At 33.3% G+C, this 13617-nt stretch overlaps 1 protein-coding gene across 1 annotated transcript in view; it reads right to left on the bottom strand.

The window, feature by feature from the left end:
• The window catches only part of LOC120777048 (protein still life, isoforms C/SIF type 2), a 334899-nt gene that overhangs the window by 139985 nt on the left and 181297 nt on the right, over positions 1-13617 (bottom strand). The window contains exons 7-8 of the mRNA XM_040108159.1: positions 8851-9078; positions 6364-6448 (exon numbers count right to left, since the gene is read on the bottom strand). Coding sequence (XP_039964093.1) covers positions 6364-6448; positions 8851-9078 — 313 coding nt within the window. The remainder of the gene's footprint in view (positions 1-6363; positions 6449-8850; positions 9079-13617) is intronic.

Genomic DNA, 13617 nt, shown 5'->3' with positions numbered 1-13617 from the left:
TATGTTTCCGCGTTCGCCACAATCTCCCAAGGCGCCAAAAACATGCACATTAATCACACTGTGTTGCATGTCGCCAGGTGTTCAAGTGTGTGCTTAGTACATCACTAATTATGCTGCAGTTGTTGCAAGCGCTGGTGTTGCGCGCCCTTTCACTGTTGCAACCACAAAACCGGTTATGCCTTTCTATCGATGTGTGTGTGCGTGTGTTTCCGTGGCATAAATGATGCGGTTCAACGTGGCAATGCTAATAACAACATATTAGGCGTTGAAAATTCAATTGATTCAACACATAATGCTTCAATTGTTGTTGAGAAAATAAATTTAGTTTTACTATACTTTTGTTTGAACGTATGCCAAAAGCTTAGGTTGTAAATATTATATCCGGCCGAAGTTATTTTATGAAATAGACAAATTTTTCATACAAGAACTTGACTGTGATCAATCAGATTGTATGGCAGCTATCTATCTATTCTATGTATGTATGTAGTCCGATGTCTGGGGTTCCGACAAGTGGCCAGCTTCTTGACGTGGAAAGGACTTGTGTAAAATTACAGATCGATATCGAGGCAAGAATTGGGAGGACTATCCTTATTTACTATGCCAAACGTTGCGATTTTTACAATGCATAATAATACCGAACATAGAATTTATCTTAATTTTTTTATTTCTAATCAAATTTCGTGTGCGGAATCGTTGCGAATGTTGGAACAGGCTTACATTAATTTAGTTTTATCAAAAACATAAACCTACGTGTACTACAAAGCCTTTCAGAACGGTCGAGAGATCGTTGAAGACATGCCTTCGACCTGTTGAACTGATGAAAATATTAAAAAAGTGAAGGATATGGTGCCTGAAAATCGTCAGGCAAGAGTTACAATGATGGCATGATAGCTTCACATCTCTCCCGGGTTCGTTCGAATGATTTTGGTGAATATTTTGGGTATGTAACGCATTCTTGCTCGACTCGTCTCGATAAAGCTGAATTTTTTTCAAAACGAGCACTATAAACAGTTATCTCTGGACTTGCCTGATCGTGCGAATTTCGGTCCCACATTAATGAAGACTGCAGATGAGACATGTGTTTATGAGTTTGACACGCAAACAAGTCAACAATTATAAGAATGGTTGGAAAAAACGAACCGAAATCAAAAACAATCACGCCAAAGCCGCTCAAAAATCAAGGTGATGCTCATTGTTTTTCTCCATATTCGTGGTTTCGTGCATCATGAATTTATACCGGACGGAAAGACGGTCAATAAGGAGTTCTATTTGGTCATATTGAGGCGTCTACGTTAGAACACCCGTTTTTGCTCCATGTGATTTTTTCTTATTCCTCAAACTGAAATTGGCGCTCCATGGAACCCATTTTCAGTCGATCGAAGGGATAAAACAAAATTCACTGAAAGAGCTGAAGGCCATCTCAAAAAGTGGTTATAAAAGGTGTTTCGCGGACTGGAAAATTCGTTAGCATAAGTGTATAAGATCTGGTGGAAATTGCTTTGAAGGCGACAAAATAAATATTTTTTACAATTTCCGTAGTTTTTGTCACACTGCTTATATACTTTCGGAATTTTCCTTCATGAACTCCATGAATTTCATTTTTAGCCAGAAAAATTTTGAGAACTTTCTGCATGAATATATACAGATTTACCTGACCTAAATCCACATAGTCTATATAGTAATGAACATTTTCTAAATCTTTCAACACGCGTAAATCCGTGTAAGTTCGAATTAGTTTTCATTTAATATAACTTTAATTTTGTACTCGTAACTCCATGAAATTTACATTGCATATATTGCCATGCCACCTCAAACCATTTAAACCACAATTATTCCATGCCACAAATATTACGCTCAAAAATTTCAGGTTATGTAAATCTGAAACCTCAATGAATTTACAATTTTACAATCATACGAGCACTCGCTCACTCTAGTAGTATATATAACGGTATGTGTTTGACGCAATCGCAACTCCGCTATGTATATGTTTGTATGTATAAGTATAAGCTTTCATTAAGCTTTAAATTGCGTGATTATAAAATAGGCATTATATGGTGTTTCATTTAAATGCAAACGTAAATACCGACCACGAATAAGACCATACGATTTCGATAATGTAACATTAAATGCGAAATTTGCAATGACGAAGGCCATACAACAAGAGAGTAGTATATAACAAATATTAAATATGGAATATATATGTATATATACATATAATTTGAATATACTATATAATAGTAATTAAAGAGGAATGAACGTAATTAAGCTTAGCACTTTAAAGGCGTGAAGATGCAAAGCTACACAATACTAAATCAAACTATTCTTATCGCTATTAATGCCAATAATTCGATATAAATTATAAATAACTATAAATATAACAGTTAAATGTTTTCGGAAAATTTGACTATACAACAAATAAGGAAGAGTTAAGTTCAACCGAACATTTCACACTTTTGCGACAATGTAAGACAAGGCAGTACGTGATGGTACATGGTGCTTATAGTATAAAAGGGGTCAAGGGCGAGTTTTCATCCGATTTTATTCATTCTAACAGCTTTTGTTGGATTTGAACAATTGTTGGCCATGAGACAAAACTCTAAAAGCATTATTCGTGGAAAGTTTTATCCCATTATATTAATTGCTTCTTGATTTGTACACTCAAAAGGAGAGAATTAGATAGAATTTAAAATTGTGTTATATGGGAAATAGGCGTGGCTGTAGTCCGATGTGAAGTCCATGTGAAAAAGGGGCGAAATCGTTGTAAAATCATGTCTTATCAACAATTTCAAATCCATCCGATTTTTCCACTTAACATTATATACCATATGATCAAATTTGACACGAACTGATACATTTCAACAGCGAATCGAAAAAAAATTTGTTGGTTGAATTTATGTTCGTGTGAAATTTAATCTGCATTTTAACCATGAAATAAGAATTAAGAGCTAGTTTTCTTGAAATTTTGCCATTTCAATGGAATCATGACTGCGGAGTCATTAAAGCTATTATAGAAATGTCTACTTTAGGTACATACAAGTATTTGAGTGACACAAAGCATTTAGTAAGATCGTGAAGTTACCAACAACTTGCTGCACACGTGTCGTATATCACACTTTGTTCATATGATGAAATCGAAAAAGCTTGAAAGTTGTCTAGTTGGCATCAGAAGAATGGCAGAGGAGCTCAACATTTCTTATGGATGGGATGGCAAAGGATTTTAACATCTCTTATGGATCAAACTCAACATTTTCGTTAGTATTTTGGGTATTAATGAAGTTAATGTCGAATTTGTACCAAGAAACTTGAATGTTTTACACGACAGACGTTAAGTAGAGGTCTCAAAAGAGACGACTGAAAACAAATCTGAGAATACTACATTCTTTAAATGTTTTATTAGTGATGACGAGACGTATATTTTTGAATGTGTCGTCGAAATTATACAAAAAGCTAGTGAATGAGACTCCAAAAATGAAACGAGACCGAGGAAAGATAAAATTTACGAGAGCCACTGAAGGTCATCGCAGTCGATGCTTATAACAAATGTGAAGAATATAGGTTGTTTTCATTGCCTGAGGAACCAAAATTGTTGGCGATAATAAAGTATTTGTATTATTATAGGTGAAAATGTAGTCTTTTTGTCAGTCCGGTTCAAATTTGACCAAATGATATTGCTGACTTTAACCCGAAAACATCGATAAATTTTAGGGCCTCGAAAATTTTCATAAGTACATAACCCTCCTTTTCTTTTACTTTTACTTTTTATACTATTTACTTATTACTATAAATTTCGATCATGAACGTTTTACAACTAAGTAATCATTTAATTTTACTTAAAGTTGTGGATATAAAAGTAGCAATGTTAATTTCACTTTGGTTTATTGTTGTCAGCATTTCATGAAGCACTTCACGAAGTAGTATGAAGTAAAGGACCTGAACAAGAAACTACATACGCTTTGGATACACAGGAGGTTGGCCATGCATAATCAAAAGCGCTCCAAAACTTTCAGCGGCGACTTGTGACATTGATTGCAGGAAATATATAGACACATATGTGTAAATATGTTACATACATTCTGTATATACTTATGTAGTATATACATATATACTCAAATATGTATATATGTTGGAGTGCTAATGAGGCAGCCATATGCATCGATGACCTCTGTGAGCAATAATATTATGACCAACATTCATGTGTACATACACATATACATATAAGGCTGTCCGTTATTTCCCAGTTGAGTGTTTGGGAACGCCCCGTTTTCTTCTAAAAATAAGCTCTTTATACAATTTAAATTTTGCCTTACTTATTTTATTTTACTTTTCTCTACATTTTAATTGAGTTTTTTAACTTTTGCATTAAAGTTTTTAAATCCAAAGAAATTGAACCTACATCTTTAAAAGTTTGATATTCTGATAAAACATTTTCCGTTCTATAAAAAATTTCTTAATAATTTTTTTCATTAAAATATTTCATTAAAAGTTATACGCAACTAAAATTATGAATCAAACGCTCTCTATTCCTATAGTACACCATGTCGTATGAGTAACACACAGAATCTATGCTCTACTTCTATAGTACACCGTGTCGTATGAGGAACACAGAATCTGTGCTCTATTTCTAGTACACCAAGACGTATGAGTAAATCAGAATCTGTACTCTTCCTTATAGTACGCCATGTCGTATGAGTAACACAGAATCTGTACTCTATTCCTATAGTACACCATGACGTATGAGTAACACATAATCTGTGCTCTATTTCTAGTACACCAAGACGTATGAGTAACGCAGAATCTGTACTCCTCCTTATAGTACGCCATGTCGTATGAGTAACACAAAATCTGTAATTCATTTGCATGAAAGCTTAGGTCTTTTTCTATATAACTTTAACTGTATATAACTTTTAAGAAAATGTTTTTATGAAAGAAGTAATAATAATTTCAAAAAATTCCATCCATCCATTATCTATATGGCAAAAGAAATATGAGTTAGGCTCGATTTAATTGAAAATAAAGAGCTTATTTGCAAAAACAAGCAATCAACTTGTGAAATAACGCACGCCCTAAAGCACACACATATCTACACTACATGCCTGCATGTCCTCCAAAGTATTGAAGTCATATGCACCCTATGTTCACTTATTTCTGATTTATTGCATTTAATAGACATTATTGTTATGCAAGTATATGTTCGTGTGTTTCTTTGTAGATATGTGCGCGGGCGTATGCAAAAATTTTCCACTTTTTTGTATGTGCATTTTGTCCGTTTTTTGTTATCTTTCTTTAACTCAACTGTGCCGTCACATGCCACTCTCAAATGTCAATGACTTTCGACAGAGCTGGCAACATTGGCGACGACATTGTGGCATGCCATATTCACATAAAGGCTTTAATGAAATTGTTAATTGCAAACTTTTGCTCCGAGGGCAGCTGCCAGCTGGCAGCCATCAAGCAGCAAGCAACGAGCGGCAGTCAGCAGTTAAAAGGGTGAATGAACACATGCCGCTGGGAGGGCGCGAGGAACGGGTTAAAACAATATGTCCCTCTATATATAAAGATGTATGTGGGTTGGCGCTGCTGCTCACATGTCTCATTGCACATTGGCAACTGTCAACTAGTGGTGAAGGCAGTGGCAAGATATGGTTGCCATGCCATCGCCGCTCAATTATTTCAACACATTGAACCTGACTTGTGGCAGACCGCGCGCTACCCACGCTACCCCGCCAAGTGAGTGAGTGAGAGTGGACGTATTGGTGACAATATTAGCAGCAGCAACAATGATGGTGGCTCACTTTAATTGTGGCACACATACACACATGAACTCATTTATGGGAACATATAAATATAGACATATGCTGAGTCACCCTCGAGACCATTAAAGAGACAAGTATGCATTTAAAGCAAAAGTTGACCACAAAAGTTTGAATTGCATGCACATGTTGGCACACACACACACATATACATAAGTGTATGCTAGCGTTCTTATTTTGTTTGTATTTGTTGTAGTTAGAACTATATACATCCGCAGCCACTTCCTTCTGGTTGTGTTGTTTCTTGTTTTTAGTTGTTTGCCTCATTGTTTGCCATTAAAAGTAGTTACTTGATAATGTTGACGATAAAGTCGCCGTCATCGTCGTCGTCGTCACTGGCTTGGCTTCTATGGTTATTTCTGGTCAATAGTTTTTATTTGTATGCGGTTGCTTTTTGTCTTATTCGTGGCATTGTGTCGGTACTCGAAGTGAAGTTGTTGGCTTCAATGTTATTGTTCTTGAAAGCGTTGCAAATAGTTGTTTTTGTAAACAACAAACCAGCAAATGTTTACTTCGTGATTATGCCATATGGTTATCAGGAGGGTTGTCGTACATGGAATTCCTTGTGTCAAATTGACTTGTTGATGACCGCCGGCTGATGGGTTCAATGTACCGTCAATTTGCATATTTTTGCTGAACTTTTATATCGATAAAGAAATTTTGTAAATTTTAGAACGGATAATGATATTTAGGGATCCCGCAATTCCGAAAAATCGGTATTTATTAAATTCACATGAATTTGTAATAGAAGCATGATTTTATCACTGTACACACAATTAGTTTTATTTCCGACTTTTCGGGATCCCGAAATCGCAATGACGAAAAATCGGTATTTATTAAATTCGCAGGAATTTGTAACAGAAACATGATTACATCACTGCACACAGAATTAGTTTTATTTCTTATTTTATTATCAAGTCTTATTGATACGTTCATACTTTTTGGAGTAATAATGTGATTACATCTGCAACACTAAGTTCGCAATCCTTCTCCCAAAAAGAGAAATTGAAATTTGTAAATCTCTGCTGTGTTTCACATCGATTATGGAATTTTAAAACTTTAGAACTGAATCTTGAAATATCGGGATCCCGAAATCACAATCCCGAAAATTCATTATTTATTTAGTTCATATGAATTTATAACAGAAACATGATTGCACACAGAATTAAATTATGAAATTTTCAAAACTTTAAAACTGATTTCGGGATCCGGAAACTTCAGTTCTCATATACATATGTACATACATATATAGGGTTTTATTCAATTTATACACAAATATTTTTAAAATAAACAGGATTTTAAAGCGCCGTATAAAATATTAGTTTTATGCCTCGTTTTGTAAGCAATTCTTACTTTTTGAGATAACAAAATAAATGCTTCTATAGAACTGAAGTTTGAAACCCTTATCCAAGAGAGAAAATTGAATTGTTATTATATAGTAGAATTTTAATATTAATTATGACATCAAAACATTAAAACCGATTGTGATATTTCGGCCCGATATTGCAATTGCAGTCCCGAAAAGTCAGCTAAGCTGATATTTATAGTCACCAGAAGTAAGGTTGGGGTCGAACAATATATCTTTAATTATGAGCTGCACTGAAGCATTATGATATTGGACAAATAAATTTAGATTAGCGTTGTCAAGTAAGTATATGTATATAACAGCTGTCTTTTTTGAATACTAAAGGAATTATTATAATATTATATGTTGATAAACTCATATCAGCTGATTGAATATAAAACCTTAAAAGTTGAGTCAGTTTAAAACTACTGTCGATGATATGACTTGCGGGGCCAATTGAACATCAAAAGCGATTATTTGAAGATATTAAAAGTTTTATGTAATCCTAAAGTTTCGGGATCCCGGAATTAAAATTCCAATATTAGAGTCCATTAAAAAGTCTGTTGGTGATAAAGTATTAGAATAATTATGAATCCCGAAAATTTTGGGATCACGAATTTTAAATCCCGATAATTAGGTCCATAAAAACTATCCTAACGATACAAAAGTAACCAAACTTTTCGTGTTTGTAATTTCATAAATGACCTAGTGTTTATATAGGTCAAGGAAGTAAGATTTGTTGGACGGCAAAATGGCTTAAGCTTTGTAGAACATTGATTTTGGAAGTACATAAAATAACTTATAACTTTTCACGAGTAGTAAAACTCTAAGCCTAAAAAGAGAGGAGAGTACATCAAAGATGTTGGAATCTATGGCCGCGCACTTTTGAGAGAACAAATTTTGAGCCGCAAGCTCGAGTTTAATTTTGTGGTTTAGAATTGGTCCAATAGGCCCAGCTACTTAGTGGTAGAACACAAGAGAATACGGGAATATCGACCCGCCCCATTACAATTGCCTGGGATGCCACTGTGGCCTGGCACCCATACCAGTCTTATCACAAAGAGACTCAATGACATTGACAACTAGTTTAAGGATTACTTGATCAACCCTGAACGCACTGTTAATGAGTTCAACTCTAGTATCTTCGCCATATCTGAGTGGATGGTCACTTTTCTGAAGGAAGCTGCAGTCCAGAGCAGTAAATCTACTGCTACCCTAGGACTGCAGCTTCGGCTTGGAAAACACTGCAATAGTCAGGAAGTCTGAAGCTGAAGTTGATAGAGAACTCCTGACAATAATGTACATAAGATATATGTATGTATGTAAATGCAAGGGTAAAGACTTAATAACTTACATATAACTGGGAGTTCTTCATAAATACCCCAACAGTTTAAACTCGAGTTTATAGCTAACCATAAAACTTTTATTTTCGGGAAATCGTTTATGGAAACCCCTTTTGTAAGCGAGTTGTAATATTAAGCCCATTGCTGATACTTTTCGGCTCATAATGTTAACAAACCGTTTTCTTTTTGGCTTCCAAAATATTTTTTCTTAACGTTTTCAATACTTCATGTCCTTCAATGACCTCAAAATAATTATTATAACTTCTCTCGCTATTTTCGCCTTCATAATCCCGTACGGCTTTGTACATTAAATATTATGGCATTTTTTGTTTTTGCGTTGTTTTCTACTTACGTAATTTTCAATCAAATCATTGCGATGTGGCACAAAGTAGTTGTGATCCTCCATGTCACGTCGCTTCTTCACACGTACGAAATGCTCCATCGGATTGAGATTGCGACGAGCACAGGCGCTGGCCAAAAATTCCTCCACCGACATGGCGTCACGTAGATAAACCGTGGCGTAAGCATTATCAGGCATGGCAACTTTGAAGGTTTTTTCCGGTTCGTCACGTGAATTCATCTGAAAGGCGAGCAAAAAAGAGAAACACGAAAAAATCAGTAAAATATGAAAAAAATTGATATTTGTGAAAAATTGTACGAAAATCGTAAGAGAAATGATAAGTACGAGAGCAGCTTATGTGCACATATGCTTAATAATACATATGCACACTCACGTTATTACTTGGCTGCAGGAGCTGCTTTAAAGTTTCATAAATGTTCAATATAGAAATTAAAGTCGCAGGCGAATGAGAGGTGGAATGAGACATGAAGGAAAAAGTGAAAAATATTTACTTTATGGTATAGATTTCATATTCTACTGACCAAAATCGCTAAGTAAGTGTATGAAAATATTCTAAAATTTTTCTGTATTCTCTAAAAAATATTTTCAACAAATCAGTCGAATCTTCCCTGCAATATAACTCTCCATTGATTTACTTGGATTTATAACTGAGTAAAGAGTTTTGTATAGCTTTTGTCTCTTCGTCTCAAAATACTGTTATTTGCTGCATTTAAAGACTATGTAAACTCCTTTAATACCTTTATTGAACTGAGGCATGTCATAATATATAAATAAAAATATGATATTGATAAAATAAAAAAAAATTAGCAAAATTGTTAAAAAATATCGATAAAAATTCAACAAAGCGCCATGTCAACAAATTGATTTACTTTGTGATGAAATCAACATTCTGTCGGTCTTTCGGACTGCTGCGGGGGGCAGTATTGCCATTTTTAAAGTGCAAATTCGTCGCGTTCGTGCTCCATTTAGCCGTGGCAGGATTGTTGCTTTCAATCCATTTGCAACTACAAGCCAAACGCACGTGCGAACGATGCTCCGGATGGCTGTCATCAATATTTGCATATTTAAATACAATTAAATATATATAATATATATATTTAAAAACATACATACATACATAAATAATTATAGAGAGACCCCTCAAGAATTTTTTAAAATCTTAGAATATTAAAAAAAATCTTTATAGTAATTATATATTTTATTTCAGTTCCCAATGGAACCACGGCTGCGGAATCATTGAATATGTTGCAGAAGTGTTTCAGGAAGTCTATTTTATAGTATAACGAACAAACATATTTTGAGTGGCTGTGCTTGAAAACCGACGTGTTGCCTTCAGATATATGTCAGAGCGTCTGTTCACCTCTTATAGATCGATTCAGGCTATTTTGGATAATGTTTTGCACTAGGCTCGTCTCGAAGCATCTGAATCTTTTGCAAAAATTACGTCGAGTAGAGATCGTAAAAGAGATGTCTGACAATGTAGCTGAGGGCCCAATGGTACACTCATTACCCACATCATTTCTGGTGATGGAAGTGACGTTGAAACTGTAGAACAATTAGCGAATTCTCACTTTTCCATGGGTGGCAACTCCTCCAAAAATCTATTTTCATTGAAAAAATAAAATTTTACGAAAGACCATCTGCGTGATGCCACTTTAGTAATATTTAAATTTTTTTAAATAGGTTGCAACACTTTTCCAAAATATAAATTTTATGAATATGAAGTCGTAACTGTATAACGTTTCAAAAAATATTAAATTATTCAGATAATTTTCTCGAACGTCTGGCTCACATTTTGTAAAATTCTCACTTTTCGATAGGTGGCAACTCTTCCAAAAATATCGTTACATTGAAAATATAATATTTTACTAAAGGCCGTTGTGATGCCAATTTTGTAATATTTTCATTTTTTTTACATAGGTGGCAACTCTTTTCCAAAATAACTAGTATTGAAAATTTTAGAATATTTTCATTAACATTAGTTGATATTACTTTTTTCTGTTTTTTCGGTTTTTTAGAATATTTTGATTAACATCATTTCTTAAATTTTTTCCTGTTTTTCGGACTTTTCTCTGCTCTTAGAAAAGTAAGTAACTCAAGCAAATGATACTCATGATGAACTTGAATGGTCGAAAATTAAAATGTCAAACTAATATGTTGCTCTCTTAATTGAACGCATCTCACATGTATTGGTATGTTCTGAAAATATGAACAAAATTGTTTCTAAGCTTCACTCGAGGGCCAAATCTCTGATTGGCGCAGCATAATCAGGCATCAGCGTTAAAAGTGTAACTAATTTATCTCCATGTCAAATCGAAAAATGGGAATATTCCCCAAGGCCTTATAAAACATTTTCACCTTTATTCTCCAAATTATTTCACAAAAGAGAGCTCGAATTCACAGAGCTGTTTTTTATGAGATTTCAAATTCATTTTATTAAAACTAATCTGGTTAAAATAGTGGTTATTCAGAAACAGTGGCTCATTGAAAAAAAGTATCGAATAATTTTTTATGGATAATTGTAAGAGCTACAATTTTCGTCTAGAATAAACATTTGATACAACTCACTGTTTAATTGAAATTCGAGAAAACTAGTTTGACTTTTGAACTCGAGTACTTTTTACCCACATGTCGGCTATATTACTCTTATTTTCTGTCTAATTTGACCGCACTAGACCAATTATTCTTAGTCAGTGAATTGAACCCCTTATTTAAACTCACACCTTAAATTAAAAGCTTTCAATTTCTTACAGGGTATTTTAGTTATGCGCTCTTTGGTTTGGCGGTAAACCAGCGCTGTCAACTGAGTAAATAAATCAGATATGTTTATTTACATGCATATGTACATATATGTAAATACACGCACAGTGACCAAAAAGGTGCTCAAACAATAGAGTTATGAAATCGCATGTGTTTTTAGTAAAAGGTAAATTCTTTTAGTGGTCGGAGCATTAGCCGAATGGCTGCAGGAGTTAAAGGTGACAACATAAAAACTAAAACGTTTGAATTCTAAGTTAAAAAAAGTTTGACAATTTTAGGAAAGCTTATAGTTGAAATATATATTTGGAAAAGTGATGCCACCCGCTTAAAAATTTTAATCAAATTACAAACAAAAAATTAAGATAAACGAATTATTTGAAAAAGCATATAAAGCTAACGTTATTAAAGAAGGCTACCAGTAAAAAATATTTTTAAGTAGTGTTGCCACATATTCTAATTTCATATGCAAATAAAATGATTTAATAAATCAAGTATTACATTTTATGTCGTAAATTACCTTTTAGGCTTCCAAAAGTGGAAATTTTTTTTGTAAGGTTGCCACCTATTTACAATTTTAATTGAAAGTAACGAATGAAATATTACAAAATTGTAGGCCTTAGAAAGTGGAAAAATTTTTGAAAAAGATTGCCACCTATTTAAAAATTTTAATTGAAAATAACTAATGAAATGAATAAAATATTACAAAATTCGTATTAAATTAACCCTCTGTTTTCATAATTTGCTGCAAAATCGTTTGAAGAAAATTATTACTAAACAAATCTTTAAAAAGTTAATAAATTCTAAGATTTTTGGCTTGTTTTAAATATTATGTTTAATAAACAATAAAATTCTGAATGCGTTTGCGAAACACCGTACTTGGTAGCCCACACATGCCGAGTATCTCTAAAAATTCCGCAAATATTTTTATTTAATTTTATTAAAAAAAAAAAAGTCGATATGCAAAAACACTTCACAGCATGTTAAAAGCTTGCAATTCAATGTAGCAGCAGCCTGCAGCTTGAAACGTGAAATAATGTTTAATTAAATATTTATTGAAGGTGTTAAAGTTATACAATATCAAAGTGCCGAACAAGCACTAAACGAGCCGCGCGAAAAACGCTATTAAATATGGCAAGTTTTTTAAACAGTTTTGGCTTACAAAGCTTCCGTATATATACACTTTGTGCATGTGTGCGTGTCTGTATAAATTTATTTACATAACGGTTTTTGCATTAATTTGTTACAAACGTGGCATAAGTTGAAGTGAAAACTGCATAAACACTTAAAAGTGCTAGTGTTAGACTGTTCGGTACAAACGATTGTATTTAAGGTTCGAAGATATTTTTGTTTAATTTTTAGGAAATTTGTACATTTTGAAAAAAATTTTGGGCTTTTTGGTAGTAAATTAGTATATTTTATATATACTTTTTTAAATTATTTTTCAACTAGTTGATACGGTAGATGTCACCCTTGTCAATATATCCTTAAGTACTACTAACTTTTAATTAAGTATCTAACAAAAAAAAAAAACACAAAACGAAAATAATAACACATTAAAAATATAGTAAATACCGATCCTATCTGGCGATGCATGGCATGGCTCAAAGCCTTGGTCAGATTCTTTATTTGTTTTAGAACTTCTTAGAATGTATTAAAAATTTACTTGACTTTCAGTTATAGTAATACTTTTTGCGGTCTCAGATTTCCAATATAAAACTCATTTTTCAAAAAATTATATTTTTCGAAGTTCTGAAAAATATAGAGTTTTAGATTATACTATTTGAAACTCATTCAAGTTGGCTCTTTCAGCTAATGGATGATGCTCCTGACGATATTTTTAAAACTCTTTCAACAAAAGAGTCACAGTAACTTAAAATATTCATCTCGGTAATATAATCGAATTTTATCGGAAATATTTTCGTGCTATTATGTTTTACAACTTTTGACGTGGATTAATTCAGCATCAGTGAATCGATGCATTTGTTTAAATTTTTGGCG

The sequence above is a fragment of the Bactrocera tryoni genome, chromosome 5 (genome assembly GCF_016617805.1).
Source record: "Bactrocera tryoni isolate S06 chromosome 5, CSIRO_BtryS06_freeze2, whole genome shotgun sequence".
Classification (NCBI taxonomy): Eukaryota; Metazoa; Arthropoda; class Insecta; order Diptera; family Tephritidae; genus Bactrocera; species Bactrocera tryoni.
Note: the sequence above shows the minus strand (reverse complement) of the source record. Positions and strands in the feature narration are given on the sequence as shown.